At 45.0% G+C, this 18,355-nt stretch overlaps 1 protein-coding gene across 3 annotated transcripts in view; it reads right to left on the reverse strand.

The window, feature by feature from the left end:
• RASA1 (RAS p21 protein activator 1) overlaps positions 1-17,941 on the reverse strand; it is a 148,167-nt gene extending 130,226 nt beyond the window's left edge. For all 3 annotated transcript variants that reach the window (XM_075325129.1, XM_075325128.1, XM_075325127.1), the window contains exon 1: positions 17,506-17,941. In XM_075325129.1, coding sequence (XP_075181244.1) covers positions 17,506-17,735 — 230 coding nt within the window. In that variant the 5' untranslated portion in view covers positions 17,736-17,941. The remainder of the gene's footprint in view (positions 1-17,505) is intronic.
• Positions 17,942-18,355: the final 414 nt, after the last annotated feature.

Consider the following 18,355-nt stretch of genomic DNA (forward strand, 5'->3'; position numbering starts at 1 on the left):
TAGAAATACAAATGGGGAGTTAGAAACGTGGAGCGGCCAGCGACGTATCATCATACAAAGAAATGTGCACGGAAAATATCCTCCTATATTGGGGATATAATACCACTTCGTGCCTCAGCTTCCATATCTTCTTTACTTACATTGCCAGTGATGGTTCGTGTTCCTAGAGTTTCCTAGCCGATTTCTAAAATCATTAACTGGGAAAACGTGTGTACAGGTCTCTAACATGGCTGGTGTGAAGCATTGTACACCCAAGAGTTGGAGATGAGCAAACGTTAAAGTCTCAGAAAATGACATGAAAATCCCAGTGGCGAGTGTCGCGCTGTGCTGCTGTCTGAGTGCTGCGCAGCATTGTGCGCACTGTGGGAAGTGTGTGATTGGCTCAGATTTGACTAAGGCGGGCTTTGCACGTTGCGACATCGCAAGCCGATGCTGTGATGTCGCACGCGATAGGTCCCGCCCCCGTCGCAGGTACGATATCGTGTGATAGCTGGCGTAGCGAAAATTATCGCTACGCCAGCTTCACATGCACTCACCTGCCCTGCGACCGTCGCTCTGGCCGGCGACCCGCCTCCTTCCTAAGGGGGCGGGTTGTGCGGCGTCATAGCGACGTCACACGGCAGGCAGCCAATAGCAGCGGAGGGGCGGAGATGAGCAGGATGTAAACATCCTGCCCACCTCCTTCCTTCCGCACATCCTACGGAAGCCGCAGTGACGCCGGTAGATGTTCCTCGCTCCTGCGGCTTCACACACAGCGATGTATGCTGCCGCAGGAGCGAGGAACAACATCGTACCGTCGCGTCAGCGTAATTATGAATTACGCCGACGCTGCATCGATGATACGATTACGACGATTTTGCGCTCGTTAATCGTATCATCTAGGCTTTACACACTACGATGTCGCATGCGATGCCGGATGTGCGTCACTTTCAATTTGACCCCACCGACATCGCACCTGCGATGTCGCAGTGTGCAAAGCCCGCCTTACATTCTGTGTTCTAAGATGTTTTGTTCCCAGAAAAAATGAAGAAAAAAAAACACCGCCCACCCACCTCCGGAAGTGTTTTGCTGTGGGCTAAAGCAAAACAAGGAGGTGGGTGCAGTGCTTTTTTTTTTTGTTATTTCTCAGTGAAAAAAAAACCATCTAACAACGCAGAATGTAAGTCCTATCTCAGCTGATCACACACTTCCCGCAGTGCGCACAATGCTGCGCAATCACATCACTCACACATAAGCACAGCGCGACACTCACCATGAGGATTTTTACATTATTACCCTAATTGCATCTAATCACTATTACCATGGGAGGAAAAGAACTTCAAAGGAACCTTCCAGCTGATACATGCTGCCGAATCCATGGGCAGCATGCATCAGGCACTGGCTGTATTATCCCAGCCAGATATGTTTGACGCTGAGGCATTTCACAGAGAATCATACTTTAACCCCTTCACGACCGGCCGATTTTTCGCTTTCCGTTTTTTTTTTCGCCATTCTTTTTCTGAGAGACGTAACTTTTTTATTTTTCAGTCAATATGGTCATGTGAGGGCTCATTTTTTGCGGAACGAGCTGTACTTTTAAATGAAACCATCAGTTTTACCATATTGTGTACTAGAAAATGGCAAAAAAATTCCAAATGCTGAAAAATTGCAAAAAAAGTGCGATAGCACTATGGTTTTTGAGATATTTTATTCACTGTGTTCACTATATGGTAAAACTGATGTGTGGGTGTGATGCCTCAGGTCAGTGCGAGTTCGTAGACACCAAACATGTATAGGTTTACTTTTATATAAGGGGTTAAAAAAAAATCGGAAGTTTGTCCGAAAAAAGTGGCGCACGTTTTACGCCATATTCCGTGACCCGTAGCGTTCTCATTTTTCGGGATCTTAGGCTCAATGACGGCTTATTTTTTGCGTCTCGAGCTGACGTTTTTAACGGTACCATTTTTGCGCAGATGCTACGTTTTGATCGCCTCTTATTGCATTTTGCGCAAAAGTTGTGGCGACAAAAAAACGTCGTTTTGGCGTTTGGAATTTTTTTGCCGCTACGCCGTTTACTGATCAGATTAATTGATTTTATATTTTGATAGATCGGGCGTTTCTGAACGCGGCGATACCAAATGTGTGTATATTTTTTATTTTTTTAACCCTTTAATTTTCAATGGGGCGAATGGGGGGTGATTTGAACTTTTAGGTTTTTTTGTTTTTTTTTAATTTTTTAAAACTTATTTTTTAACTTTTTTTTTTTTTATTTTACTAGTCCCCCTAGGGGGCTATTGCGATCAGCATTCCGATCGCTCTGCAGTATCTGCTGATCACAGCTGGAAGGCTGTAAACAGCAGATACGCTGTCTTTCTCTTTTGCTGTGCCCCGGGCACAGCGAAAGTGAAACCAAGTCATGTGTAGTACAGGAGTCATCACATGATCCTGTGCTACCATGACAACTATCGGGAGTCACGTGATCGCGTCACGTGACTTCCGGTTTCGGGCGGTAAGTAAATGCTTACCGCAATCGCGCTTATAATGGCGCTGTCATGTATTGACAGCGCCATATAAGGGGTTAATCGGCACGAGCAGATAACGATTCTCTCAGCTGTGAAAATCAGCTGAGATGTGTGCCGATCGCGGCATGCTGCCGCCGGAGGACCGCGGGCAGTAAGATTATGTCATTTAGGACGTAATTTTACGGCCCGTGGTCGTTAAGGGGTTAAAATGCACAGCTTCCGGCAGTGTCAGCTTAGCGTGATCTGACTCTCGGATGTGAGAATTGGAGCACACTGAGGAGATGGAGAACAAAATATCTCCATCTTCTCCATTGTGTCATCTGAGTGCAGTCTAATGATTTCCACGCACCCAGACTTGAATGGATAGGCGCCATCCGATCTGTGCATCAAATCACACCATATTGTGACTTTTTTCATTGCGAATATCTATGAGAAAAAAAAAAACCGCTGATGAGCACTGCCCCATTACATATCATTAGTTTGAGTGCTATGCAATAAAAAAAAAAAAACTGAAAAGCATTTGTCCAACATACACTGTGCTGGGAGCGAGCCCTTACTGTACAAATGGAAGCCTCGGTGCCTGCTACCACCAAAATGTTGCTGCAGTTTTTTGCTGTCACTCAAGGATTTTTGACCACCTCCTTCCTTGGGATCCTGGTGGCAGCCTGTAATTGTTTCCTTTTTCTGCCCAGTCCAGGTAGTGTAGCCAAGTGTATACCTATAACTTTGAAATTAAAAGTTTCCAAATGTATCTCTAGGAACATTTAGGCCTCATGCGCATGTTGCGTTCTTGTGCGTTTTCCGGGTGCAGTTTTGGTGCCAAAGCTGCATGCATTTCCTTCCTCAAAGATTTCATTTTTGCTGTGCGCACGTTGCAGTTTTTTCGGTTGCATCTTGGCCAAAGATGCAGCATGTCAGTTATTTTTGCATTTTGTCCCTGCGTTTCAGACCACTGGCAGATCAATCCTCCGCTGACTCGGGGTCGGTGGGGGATTGATCCCTAGTATCTGGCCAGATGCCGGTCCCCATATAAAAAGACTATGGGGACTAGAATCTGGCACAAAGGGGTAGAAGCAAGCGCTTCATACTCGTCAATCATCGAGGAGACTGTCACACTGCTCCCGTGGCCTCTCCTTCTTCCTGGGCCGCTCATTAGGCTCATACATATTCACTGTTTCCCCTGGCATCTGTGATTGGTTGCACTCAAACAAGCCCACATGCTAAGTAATAGTGTGTTTGAGGTTTCCAATCAGAATCGCCGGTGGGACAGTCTATGAGGTTCAGGTAGCAACTGAGCCGCAGTCAGCGGTGATGACACTCAGGTTAGTCGCGACCACAGCTGGAGTCCTCCACCTCTGACTGTAAATTACCTGAGTAACGTCATCGCTGATCGCACGGCTCAGTTCGGGTGCTGCCTGGAGCTCACAGCGGGCAGTCATGTTCTATGGCGCTCACTGTGCACTTCAGATGTAGCAGTGCTGGAAGCGTCGTGGGACCTCGTGTGAATTACGTCAGACCTGCAGGGGTATTTTGGGGGTTAATGAAGTGGTAAAAGACTGTTTTTGTTCATTATTTCAAATAAAGGATTTTTTTGGTGTTTGTATTTATTTACTTTCACTTACAGATTAGCGATTGGGGGTGGGGGGTCTCAGATGCCTCCCATTACTAATCTAGGGCATAGTGGCAGCTGAGGGCTACCATTAACTCCTTATTACCCTGATTGCCACTGCACCAGGGCAATAGGAACAGCCGTATCCAGCGCCAGAATTGGCACATTTTATGGATGCGCCACTTCTGGGGCGGCTGTGGGTTATTGGAAGGATGGAAAGAGCCAAATAACAATGGCCCTTCCCACCCTAATAATTGCAGCCCCTTGGCTGGTTTTAGAAAAATTGGAGGACCCCATGTCATTTAAAAATAAACAAATCAAATCAAATACTTGTTTAAAAAAAAGGTGAGATCCCCTCTATTTTTCCATAACCAGCCAAGGTACAGCAGACAGCTGAGGGTTGCAGCCTGCAGCTGCTGCGGTTCCTGTGCTGGATATCAAAAATAGGTGGGATCCCACATCAATTTTTTTTTACCAAAAAAATAATTAAAAAAAACAGCTAACCAATCTAGCTATCGCTTTATTTATCAAGCTATTCTATTCTTTCTATTCTATCAATAGATTTGACTTAAAAAACGCATTGGACAAAAACACGGTAAAACGCATGCGTATTTTTAATGCGTTTCTGACGCGCAGGGCTGTGGAGTCGGAGCTCATTTTGGTGGAGTCATAGTCGGTATCAAATGCACCGACTCCTAAAATCTATAATAAATTGGGTACAGTAGTGCAATGTAGAATGTGCTGAATATTTTTTCATAGGAATTTGGGAAAGTCATGAAATGTCCTATAAATGTCTGTTCTATTCCTGATCTAAGGCTGCATTCACACACAGCATTTTTGCGGCGTTTGAGGATACGTTTGTCAGCTGCAAAATCAAATCAGCTTTTTAAAAAACCGCATCATCTGAAAGATTTTTGAGCTCATAAATAATGCTTTCAATAGCAAAAGCAGATTAGAAAAACATCACAAACTGACATGCTCATTTTTTGTGAGGATCCTCACAAAACGATGTGTCTGAATGTCCTATCTTGTCACCCATTGCCTTTGCTGGGATGCCAGAGTCACTGCATTTCACTGAATTATTTTGCCAATATTCGATATGTTTGTAACAAGAAAGAAATTCTTAGCAAGACACTGGCAGTAAAAGACACTAAAGCTCATCACACCGGCCAGTTTCTCCAGGCCTTAGTGGAAAAAGTTCTGCAAGATTAGGAACTCAAAAAAGAGCAGGTTCTTGCTATTGTAATGGACAATGCTTCAAACATGATAAGTACAATTAAACTGATGAATGAGAGTAATGAACAACACCTAGAAGAAAATTATTGATTTAGTATGTTAGAGATGGAGCCACAGTGCTGTTCATGTAACTGAGGAACAAACAGATATTACAACAGAACAGAAAAATGATACTTTAGGATTAGATGATCTTGTTGAAGCTGCTTCAAAACACTTTCATATTCATCACATGCGCTGTGTTGTGCACACTCTGCAGCTGGTAATAAGATAGTCTGCAAGAGGTATCCCGATTTCACACATCCGGCTTTTCGCCGGTTTGGCGGATGCGGCGCACTCCAGTACAGTGTATACAGTACAGTGGCAGCGCGACAAATGCCAGTCACATGCTGTGACCCGGAAGTTGCGGCGCTGCCACTGTACTGTATCGTACTGTACTGGCATGCACCGCATCCACCAAACCGGCGAAAAGCCGCATGTGTGAAACTGGGCGGACATGCTGGAAATCTAATTGGAAAAGTGAGGAAGTTGGTTATTGCCGCCAGAACCCCTAAAATTGATTCCATCTTGAAGAGACATGCTGGGAAAGGGGCAATTGTTGATCAAGCCACTCTGTGAGGCAGCACTTATTTAATGACTGAGTGATTTCTTGAACTAAACTGGTTTCTTATAGATATGGTGAACCCTCAAGTAACTTTAAATGACGGTCAATGGACACAGGTGGCTGAATTGAAGGAATTGCTAAATCACCCATTTACCGTGACTAAAAAATTACAAGCTGAGGATTTAACTCCTGGCATTTTTATAAGGGAGTGGAAGAACTTGCTATTTTGCCTGTCACAATGAGGAGGTTTAATCGCAGATGGCATTTCTGCTTCAATGAAGGAAATAAAATTCTTCTGGCAGCTTTTTATGTGGACCCAAGTCATCGTATACTGCTTGATGATCAACAGCTTACTAAAGAAAAAGAAGCTTCGAGTGAGGTAACAGTTAGGATGAGTAGCTACAGGACTGCCAGGCGGGTCATTCCGTGTCAAGTGGACCAGTGGTCCCCACTCGACGTTCTCCGATTTTGCTGAAAATTTATAAGGATGTACATGTATGTTTGAAAAAAGGTTCTGTAAATTTTTAGGGCCAGATCTCAAATATATTGGGCACTGTTGACCTTTCACTGGAGGCCCCCCCCCAAGCCTGCGACTTCAGCTAAGAGGATTTTGCAAACTTTGGCACATAGCCATTAGAGTTCTATACTGGCTATGATGCTGAAATTTGGCATACTAGCTCAACTTTTGCTGCTAAACGCGATCAAATTATTACCGGCTATGACAAAACAATATTTCGGCCGCAATTTTGTGTCAAAGTAGCTTGCAAAACGCCTCGCATAAAATTTATGCCAAACTTTGCCCATATATAACTCAAGACCAAAAACCAATAGGAACTGGTGCTTTACCCTGTACAACAAACATCTTCATGACTTTGCATTGCTGCAATATCACGGTCAAAGCATATGTATTTGTGGAAATATTCACACCCACATATGACGACAAACTTAAAAAAAACGAATTTTACCTATTTTTAGGTAAATTTTACCTATTGACCCAGGCGCAAGAGGACTTGGGGCCTGACAGTGCTACTGCTGCAATATCTTTATCCTCATGAGATGAGGAGTTTAACTTTGACAAGTATTTGGATGACATGGAGCATGCAAAGCGTTGCCGCAATGAAAAAGATTTCACTCCGTCTCCTATAGCAGCAGATGGAAAAATTTTACTGAAATCTGGTCAATTGGTCTCAAAGAAATAGAAAAATTCAACCATTCATCAAAACTGACTATGCCTGAGGCAATTCCTTTATACCCGGAAATTGTTAGAGATGTTGCCCATGTGGTTACAGCTTTGCCTCCAACCCAAGTTACTGTAGAGAGGTTGTTCTCTAGCCTTAAAATTATTAGGTCAGATTTGAGGTCATCTGCGAAGGAGGATCTAATGGAGGCAATTCTATTTCTTACAACAAATTCATAGACTGCACAAATGTTATTTAGTATGTTTTTGTTGAAAACTGTTTTTTTGCTACTTACATAGTGTATTACATAGTGTTATATATAATTATATAATAAACTATGTAAGTGGCAAAAAAAACTGTTTTAAAAAAAAAAAACCCATACTAAATAACATTTAGTATAATGCTTATATTTAAGTGAAAAATTTATTGTAGTACAATGTGAACATCAGACATTTAATCATTATTATGATACAATAATCAAGATATTTAGATAAAATATATTTTTTGGAATACAACTGTAGAACACAAAAAACTAATACATTGTAAATATATAATACGATATGTAAATTATATATATATATATAATACACACACATATACACACACACACACAAGATATATATGTAATCTACTGTATATTACATAGTGTATTACATATTTTCAATTTATTACAGTTTGTGTTCTAAAGTTGTGTCCAATAAATATATTTTATGTTCTATCCAAATATTTTGATTATTGTATCATAAAAAATATTAAATGTCTGATGTTCACATACACATGTTCATGTACTACAATACATTTTTCACTTAACTATAAGCAAAACTGTATATGTGGGAGTCTGAGTCGGTGCAAGGGAAATTGAGGAGTTGGAGTCGAAGGTTTGGCTTACCGACTCCACAGCCTTGCCGCGGGTGTGTTCTTTGGGACAAAAACGCTTCATCTTTGTGGTCAACAAAAGATGCAGCGTGCGCACATAGCCTTAATACTCTCCGCTTTTAAGATGAACATTAAACATTCACATACATTCTTTTGGGTGCTCAAAAAAAACCAAACTGATGAATGAAACTATTACAAGCCTAAGGCTGGGGCCACACGGGCACTACTGCGATCCACTTGCATGAGACTCGGCTCGTGCTGGCAGTACAGCAGAGCCGAGTGTCATGCCTGTGTCCTTGCAACTGAGGTCCGTTCGTGCGAGCAGACCTCAGCTGCGGGGGGCGGGCCGGCACTCAGGAGGGGAGGGAGGGATTTCTCTCCCTCTCTCCTGCATAGCCGGCTATTGCCATTCTCGCACTGCACTAGCAGTACACCGATGTACCGCGAGTGCAGTGCGATTTTTCTCTCGCCCCATTCACTTGAATGGGTGCGAGAGAAAGAGACTCAGCTTACAATCGCAGCATGCTGCGATTGTTTTCTCAGTCCGATTAGGGCTGAGAAAATAATCGCCCATGTGTGCTGACACACAGGCTAGAATTGGTCCGAGGGGAATGCGATGTTTTATCGCACTCCACTCGCACTGTTTTTCTCGCCGTGTGGCTTAGCCCTAAAACGCATTCTATTGAAAGGATCTTTTAACTAAATGTTTTATTTCCTTTTTTATGCACCTAAATAGGTACAAAAAATGGAAGTAAAAATAAGCACGAGAGCACAGGCTAAAATGCTTTGCTTCATTGCTGTAATCAGAATGCAAATAGCAGAAAATTTGCAAGTAAAAAGTTTTCAATGGGGATTGAACTAATTTGATTGTATTTGATTGATACCTATTTAGTTACTATTTTGATGATAAATTGCCCTTATTTATGCAATTTTGTTTTTCATTCTATGTTGTACGTCTTCATAGCACATACATGTAACACTACAATATGAATTGACTAGTAAATAATCAATGGGTGCAGAAACCTGGCCACTCGTGGCTACACACCCAAGATCCATCGCAGAGCTGGGACAACCACTTCCTATTTTCTAATAATTAGAAAGCTTATTTTTTTATGTAATGCTATAATGGATCCAGGACATCAGGAACGTCAGCATGTAGTTGTGGGCTATGAAGTAAAGAGAAGAGCCCATAAGATAACGTCTGATGGCAATTTGAGGTAGAAACCACATCCTGCCGGCAGCAATAGAAAAGCCACATTTCCTGCAAGAGCAACAACAGCAGAAAAAGTGAGACGCCAAATAAGAGGCTAAACACGCGCTGATGTTTCTCAGGACGGACAGTGTGCGCTCTGCACACAACACGTTCAATCTCTTACAAAATCTGCAAAGACCTCTTTTTGGGGTGGAACTTCATGCTGAAACATTTTGTGCAGTGTTACAGGAACTTTAAAAAACTGCATCATCGCTGCCTGACAAGTATATATCTCCAATGTAAGTGGATTTCAGCGGCTGTGATCAATTATTTATGGGTTAACACATTAAAGACCAAAAAATGTTTTTTCTGTCTTTCACTTCAGAATTGTTGCAGAATCTATGAAGATACATAAATTACTTTCGCTGAAGACCAGGTTTGACTGTGTACACACCAGTTTCATTTTAAAATGACTATTCAGACCAAGCACTGGCGCTTGGTGCGTCCTTCATGTGGCCGAGCTAAGTGCAGCTTCCCACCTATCTCTGCCCTTCTGTATACCCAGAGCTGTCAATCAAGGAAAAAGTAAGCAGAGATAAGTGTCAAATAAGGAGGTAGGATGATGCACTGAACTGCTAGGCATGCCAAGGGTGCGCCAAGTGCATGTGCTTGGTTTGATCAGTCATTTTATGCTGACAGACTACCTATAAGGCCTCAGACGTGTGGCATCTACACTATGGTGCTGTTCACAAGTTGTACAGTATATCGTGCACAAGGCCTAATGTTGCTCTTAAATGACAGCAAATAGAGTCTTGCTATAGACAGTATATTAAAAAAAAATGCGTTTTTTAAAGCTTTTTTTTTTTTTTTTTTTTTTTATCTTTTTTCCCTCCCAAATCCATATGCCTCTCCTGAAGCCTTTTTACTGCTAAGGCTATGTGTCCACGGTAGAATGTACCTGCGGACTTTTCTGCCTGAAAATCCGCGACTTTCGCGGCAAATCCGCACCTGCGGATTTGCCGCGGATTTTTTATTTTTTTTTCTTCATTCTATACCCAAATCCGCACCAAAATCCGCACCAAAATCCGCAACAAACAATTGACATGCTGCAGATTTTTCCGGATCAAAATCCGTGGCAAATCCGCAGCTGAAAAATCCGCAGCATGGACACAGCATTTCCAAAATGCCATTGAAATGGCTTGGAAGTGCCGCTGCTGCAGATTTTCGGCAAAATCCGCGGCGTGGGCACATAGCCTAAGAGAGCAGGCTTTGGTTGCAGAAAAAAATGCAATGTGTGAACATAGTCTAACACCAATGTGTTGTCCTCACCATTGACGATTTGCTGTCAGGGATACAGTAATTACCACAGCCTTACACATCATTGTCTGACAGCGCGGGCCAGGAACTATGGTCTAATTACTCAAGCAGAGCTCCCAAGCTTTACTGCAGCCCTTGCTGGGAAAAAAAAAATCCAATACTAACAGGGGTTGTTCAGGCCTGTGACACTGACGACCAATCCTTAGGTTGGATCATCGGTATCGGTCACCGAGTAACTTCAGTGGTGGCTGGATGTAAGCGGTGTAAGGAGCCGAACAGCCGGGCACCATGGTTCAGTGGCTATTCCCAAATACTTTAGTAGCTGTGTATGGAGCTGTGCTGTTCTGGCCACTGCTGGTCTCAGCTGATCCATGGGAGTATCATGTCTGAGATCACCACTGATCTGTTACTGATGACCTAGCTTAGGAGAAGTCATCAATATTGCAGCTTTAAAGGACCCCAGAGACATTAGAAAAAGTTAGGCCTTAAATGTGATAGAATGCAAGTACTGTCCCTGTGAGCAAAGGCTGTAAGTAAAGAAACTGGTGTGGAAGATGCCCTAAAGTGCGCTTTGAAAGAAAAAAAAAAAAAAAAAGAAAAAAAAATTATTAATATATATATATATATATATACATATACATATATATACACACACACACACATATACATACATACTCTGGCATGTAAAAATAAATGCCCACCAAGCTAGAAAATTAAAATAAGTAATTTTTACAGAGGAGTATGGACCATAAATAGTATTGCTGCACTTCTGCTTTCAAAATCACTGGTGACAGAGACATAGTGGGGCACAGCTTGTACCGGCCCAGTGTGGGTGATGCTGCAGAGGAAGCAGAGCACAAAAAGGGAAATATCTGTTACCACTGCCCAAAGCATACAGAAAAAAGTGTGATTAATATGTGACGTATAACACATCAGCCAAGCCAGAACCTGCAACTGACCAGGGCATCACATCCGCAGGGTATCCGGTCATACAACTATACGAGGTTACCTACTATATAATTACACATTACTGTATAATTACACACAGGCTAGTCCAGTACTTGCTCCTCTGGCGCTGGTGTCAGTCAGGAGCGGACCTGTAGACTTCTCGGTTCTGAATCCATTCCTGTGGAATCGCAGGAATAGTAACCAGAAGCCCCATATCACTTATGAGCACATGTAAGGGAGTTTCCTAGTATGTCACACCATGTCCAAACTTTTAGAGCAAATTTCTGGCACAAACGGTATATACTTATCCTCGACAGCAGATCTATCACACAGAAAAAACCTGAGTGATAGATCTGGGTGTCTAGTGTAAGTCTGCACTAAGAATTACAATATGCCCAATGTTAGAAACTACAGAGGACCCCCAACAGGTAACGCCCCGCCATCAATACTATCAGAGGACTGGCACACCACATATATCCATCACAAACATTGTTATAATATGGTATTACAGGCAATAACGTGCAACTAGCTGTGGACTTCCATCATGCCGACAACGGTGGTCTAAAGGCCATAAACTAATCATTGTGATGGAGAGCGGAACGTGTCGCATACATACATAAACCTAAAGGTGTCGCCTAAACCTCTTTTTTCAGACATTGCTGAAGTTTCTGCTCTTGATTCCTGCTTCTCTCTGCATTAATCCACACATCATACTGGTCTTAATCAATAATGGTCTTAATTGGGCGAGCTCATAGGGAAGAGGAGTCTTAAGACACACCCCAAGAATCCTGAGAGCCACACCCCCTTGTAAAGAGCAAAAACATTAGTACTAAATAAAAAAGCTCATATCATTGGACAAACAAAAAGGGAATACACAGGGATCAGCAAGAGTAAAAACTGGACAGTATTTGACCTGATGACAGGCAGGTTCACGCTAAAGAGGTTTTACAGTTTCAGAAAATCCAGCTCCACTGCTGCAATTTGTTTTTTTAAAAAAGCTAATCTGTGCTTTACTCACTCTCCTTGGGTCCAGCACTGAGTATCCACTGCTACCAGAGTCTATTATTGTCTGCACTGACCTTTCGCTGCTGCTCCTGATGTCTTATGTCAGCGCCGCGCTCCCTTATTCCCTGCGCCGCGCTCCCTTATTCCCTGCGCCGCGCTCCCTTATTATAAGACGTCAGCGCTGCAGACAATAAAAGACACCAGGAGCTGCAGCGAAAGTGCAACCCTGGCCCTGTTAAGTAAAGCAAATTTAAAGAAAGAAGAAAAAAAAAACAAAAAAAAAAAAAACACAGACCGGGAAACTGGAGTTTCCGAGACCAGAAAACCCCTTTAATATGGCTCCATTCATCTTCTATGGAGCAACAGGGCAGTACCATAGACAATGAGCAAAGTCACAGAGCGCAGGCTCCACCACAGCTCTACTTCAGAGGGAGGCAAGAGTCCTGTTGTCGGGGGTCGGTGGCCATTCCAGCGGCTGCCCCAACAATACATGTGTCTGGATAATTTCTTACATTTTAGGAACAAGATTAACTTTTTATGATGAAGCAAAATTAACTTACAAGAAAAGAAAACACAACATTAAAGGGTCATTCCCAATCAGGCTTCATCAGGATAGGCAAGAACTTGCTGACTACGGCAGTGGGGTCTGACTACGAGACCACCGCCTCTCCAGAGAGCAGGGCTCCAATAGGCGCTGATGAGTAGCGTGAAGATAGAACAGAGCTTGGCGATCACTGGTCGTCCATACACCGTAAAGAGTGCAGCCACTGCTCTTTTCCATATGGTGAGCGCTGGTCTCAGGATTTATGGGGGTCCCAGCAATTAGCAAATTATCACCCAACTTTTTCAGTTGGCAATAACTCTTTAAGGAAGGCTATATCTCCAAACTGGCAGAGAATTCATTAAAAGGGGCATCTTTCTATGCACTGGTCAGACATGAAGAGTGTGTGCCATTGCACTATTATTTGGTGGGGAAACCTGCTAAATCAGGGTGCAGAGGCATCCCCTCTAACCACCAACAGTGGAAAGCTCTATGGTAGCCTGCTCCTCCATCCGCAGCAGCCCTGCCTTCTAGAGAAGAGTCCAGAGAGCGACTTTAGAGGGAATCTGGTCCGTGCGGTTTAGTGATAACCAGGGTGGATAAAAATCAATGTTTTTTTAAAAAAAAAAAAAAAAAAAAAAAAAAAAAAAAAAAAAAAAAAAAAAAAAAAAAAAAAATCGGATTTTTTTGATTTAAATCGGATTTTTTTCAATAAACTGCTTTTTGAGGAAAATATTTTACCATCCAAAGGTTCTTCCATCATGAGATAAAGCTGAGTTTAACTCAGTAGAATAAAGGCTGTATATGTGTAACATTCACAATGCCATGCTCTTCCAGAGGTTTCTGTAGGATTAGTGGGCAGTTTCTCTCCTATATTATCACAGACGCTCGCTTTACTTACGCGGTTCTCAAAACTGAATTTGACTCCGCAGAGGTCCCAGCCTCTTCTTCACGGCACGCTCCCACGAGATGTTAGATGGAACTCTGTGGTGGACTGTTTTGAGCAGTATATCAAAAACTGGCCTATTCTGATGACACTTTGTGAAGAAAATCGAGATAAAATAGATGGCACTGTCACGGCCAAAATCCTCAACATTGGGCTTAAGAGAAATGTTGAACATATGCTGAGCTTCCTGAAACCCATCTCTCAAGCTTTAAACAAAATACAGAAAAATAGCTGTTTTATTGCGGATGCTGTTGAAATTTGGAAGGAACTGAGTGAACACTTAAAAACAGAACTACACATGGACAGAATTAAATTACAAGCAGTAAACAAACGAATGGGACAAGCACTGACTCCAGCTCATTTTTTTGCAAATATTGTCAATATCCAATATCAGGGTCAAAACCTAAGTGCTGAGGAAGAGGAGTTAGCTATGCATGGGTATCCAGCAATCATCCATCTTTAATGCCAACTATAATAAACTTCAGAGCTAAGGGGGAACCATTCAAGAAATATATGTTTGCTGAAGATATTTTAAGGAAGGTCACACCAGTAAACTGGTGGAAGTCACTTAAGCTCTTGGATTTAGAGACTGTTCAAGTAATGATTTCACTTTTAACAGCAGTAGCTTCTTCTGCAGGCGTTGAAAGAATATTCTCTTCCTTTGGACTCATTCATTCTAAATTGAGAAATCGGTTGGGACCCAATAAAGCAGGAAAGCTTGTTTTTCTTTTACAGATTATGAATAGGAACAAAGAAGAAGATGATGATGATGATGATGATGAAGATGACGACAAGTGAGCTACAGAGGACAGCAGGGACAGTAGTATTTAAGTTTTTCATGTGTCGGCTGGGCTGACAGTCTAAGTTTCTTACAATATATATATTTTGTTTAGCCAAATTAGTTAACAAACATGGATGTTTGTTTAAGCAAATAACTTATGCTGTAATGTTGTTATTGTTTCAGTTGAATAAATCTATTTAAATTGTTATTAAGGTCAGGATTATTTTTCTCCTTCCTAAGTACAACAGAACAGTGGTGTCCAAATATGAATGATTAACCCATTAAACTGGGGAGAAAAAAGTAATATAAAAAGTGATTCTAAAAATCTTCATCTACTTGCATGTTAAAGTAGCAAGAACTAGTTTAGGTAGAAACTTTGATTTAAATCACTGATTTAAATCAAGCCTTACTGACTAGTGATTTAAATCGTGATTTAAATCGTGATTTAAATCAGTTAGATTTAAATCAAATCCAGCCTGGTGATAACTATCCTGATTTAATGTAATGTTCATTAAATCCCCCTAACAGCAGTTTTTGAGAAGTTTCCACTTTAATATGTGTAGCCCTCACGGGGGCCTTGTATATGGGTAGCCCTCACGGGGGCCTTGTATATGGGTAGCCCTCACGGGGGCCTTGTATATGGGTAGCCCTCACGGGGGCCTTGTATATGGGTAGCCCTCACGGGGGCCTTGTATATGGGTAGCCCTCACGGGGGCCTTGTATATGGGTAGCCCTCACGGGGGCCTTGTATATGGGTAGCCCTCACGGGGGCCTTGTATATGGGTAGCCCTCACGGGGGCCTTGTATATGGGTAGCCCTCACGGGGGCCTTGTATATGGGTAGCCCTCACGGGGGCCTTGTATATGGGTAGCCCTCACGGGGGCCTTGTATATGGGTAGCCCTCACGGGGGCCTTGTATATGGGTAGCCCTCACGGGGGCCTTGTATATGGGTAGCCCTCACGGGGGCCTTGTATATGGGTAGCCCTCACGGGGGCCTTGTATATGGGTAGCCCTCACGGGGGCCTTGTATATGGGTAGCCCTCACGGGGGCCTTGTATATGGGTAGCCCTCACGGGGGCCTTGTATATGGGTAGCCCTCACGGGGGCCTTGTATATGGGTAGCCCTCACGGGGGCCTTGTATATGGGTAGCCCTCACGGGGGCCTTGTATATGGGTAGCCCTCACGGGGGCCTTGTATATGGGTAGCCCTCACGGGGCCTTGTATATGGGTAGCCCTCACGGGGCCTTGTATATGGGTAGCCCTCACGGGGCCTTGTATATGGGTAGCCCTCACGGGGCCTTGTATATGGGTAGCCCTCACGGGGCCTTGTATATGGGTAGCCCTCACGGGGCCTTGTATATGTGTAGCCCTCACGGGGCCTTGTATATGTGTAGCCCTCACGGGGCCTTGTATATGTGTAGCCCTCACGGGGCCTTGTATATGTGTAGCCCTCACGGGGCCCTGTATATGTGTAGCCCTCACAGGGCCTTGTATATGTGTAGCCCTCACAGGGCCTTGTATTCACAGTATGTGAGGTCCCCTCGTCCTCCCCGCAGCTGGACAGCTGGCTCCTTATCCCTCTGCGTAGTGGCTGGAGGGCGAGAACAGTGACAGCGAAACGCACATTCCTCAAAAACTACACCGACAACGTCAGACTGTGACTACCATAGGCCGCTCTGAGGGGTGATGAGCTATTCCTTATCTCTAATCCCCACCCCAGTCCGGCGTTCTCAGCAGAGCCTGCAGCGCGGACCTCACGTTATCACATCATTTTCTTGTAGAGAAGTGTGTACTGATGCTAATGTTGGACGGGAGCGCTGCACTGGAGAACTGCAAATTTCATTTAACACCTCTACTCACATCCATTTAAAAAAAAACCCAGACAGGTAAAGGTAAAAAACAACGCCGGTCACTCAGTGCAGCTGCTAATGGTGGATGGGACGAGAGATGATCCCAATCTGCAATAAGTGCCATCACCAAGGAGAACCCAGCGCAGTGTCAGTCATCAGGTTATATCATCTGCATACAAAATGACTAACGGGAGGTCAGGATCTCTGTATCACCGCCATATAGTGCGGCCATGTACAGGGTCGCCTTACACAGCACAAGTAAGTCTCTTGTATCGCCAGCGTGCTATATACCGTATATAAACCCATTGATGCGAGTGATGGTCCTGTGCAGCTCCCATTAATGTGCCATTCATCCTGAGATTATTTTGTATGCCCCCCGCCACACACTGGGCGCCCACAGGCGCTGCCCCCCGGCAGACAGTGCCCCCACAGGCGCTGCCCCCCGGCAGACAGTGCCCCCACAGGCGCTGCCCCCCGGCAGACAGTGCCCCCACAGGCGCTGCCCTCCGGCAGACAGTGCCCCCACAGGCGCTGCCCTCCGGCAGACAGTGCCCCCACAGGCGCTGCCCTCCGGGATACACTGCACCCACAGGCGCTGCCCTCCGGGATACACTGCACCCACAGGCGCTGCCCTCCGGGATACACTGCACCCACAGGCGCTGCCCTCCGGGATACACTGCACCCACAGGCGCTGCCCTCCGGGATACACTGCACCCACAGGCGCTGCCCTCTGCCATCAGACAGGGGCCCACAGAGGATGGCCTCCGCTATACACACAGGGGCCCACAGAGGATGGCACTGCTGCAGGTGTAAGGTGGAGGAGCACTACAAGCCCCAGCACTCCCTCCCCACACAGGAGGCCCGGCCTGCACGGTGTGGAGCAGGGTGCGCCCGGAGCAGCTCTGGCACCGCGGGTACTTACTGGTTGGTAGGGGGCGCACTCAGGGGAATCTCCACCTCCTCCTCCTCGTACTCCGGGCCGTCCAGGGAGTCCGCTTCTTCCACAGGGCCCAGCCCCAGGCCCTCCAGGGCTAATGGCAGCGGCGGCAGCGGGGGGAAGCTCTCCTGGGGCAGCAGCGGGGCACTGGTGGGCATGGTGGCCGTCTCTCCGCCTGCTGTCATCAGCCCCAGCGAGCCGTAAGTGGCCGACATCCCGACCACCAGTGTTTGCAGCCCGGCGGCGGAAGTAAACGGGTGCGTGCCACGGTCCGCCTCTCACGGGAGCCCCGGCCTCACCCGGTGGCCGCACACCCTGCGTCCGCGCTCCGGCGCCTCCCTGTCCGACCGTCGGCAGCAGAGGGGGCGCCACACAGCACACTGACTGTGGAGGAGGGGCGCCTCACTGGCTCCGCCCCCGGCCGACGTCACCGGCGCAGGGACGCTCCCCACATGGCAGCGGCGCAGGCTGGGAGAACCTGGAGGCTTTTTTTTTTTTCAACAATATCTTTATTTAAAAAGATAAATAACACTGAGGAGGGCTGTGGTCTGTGGTGGAGCGGGTTCCGGGCGGCGGCTGCTCCTCCTCATGGATGTGCTCCTTGTTATATAATATTCTAGGGTTCAGGCTCTGACAGCTCCCCTTGTGTCAGTTATCTCACAGCCGACAATAGTCACATCGACCAGTCCAGGGGGTGGATGCAGCGGCTCTAATGTGCCCGAATATTATTACCTTGCAGAGGTGTGTGTCCTCTCAGTGGTCACCAGTTTTATAAGAGGCTCGGGCTCCTCTGGGGACATTTTTTTTAATATATTTAAAGGGAACCTGTCACCAT

Source organism: Anomaloglossus baeobatrachus, chromosome 1 (genome assembly GCF_048569485.1).
Source record: "Anomaloglossus baeobatrachus isolate aAnoBae1 chromosome 1, aAnoBae1.hap1, whole genome shotgun sequence".
Classification (NCBI taxonomy): domain Eukaryota; kingdom Metazoa; phylum Chordata; class Amphibia; order Anura; family Aromobatidae; genus Anomaloglossus; species Anomaloglossus baeobatrachus.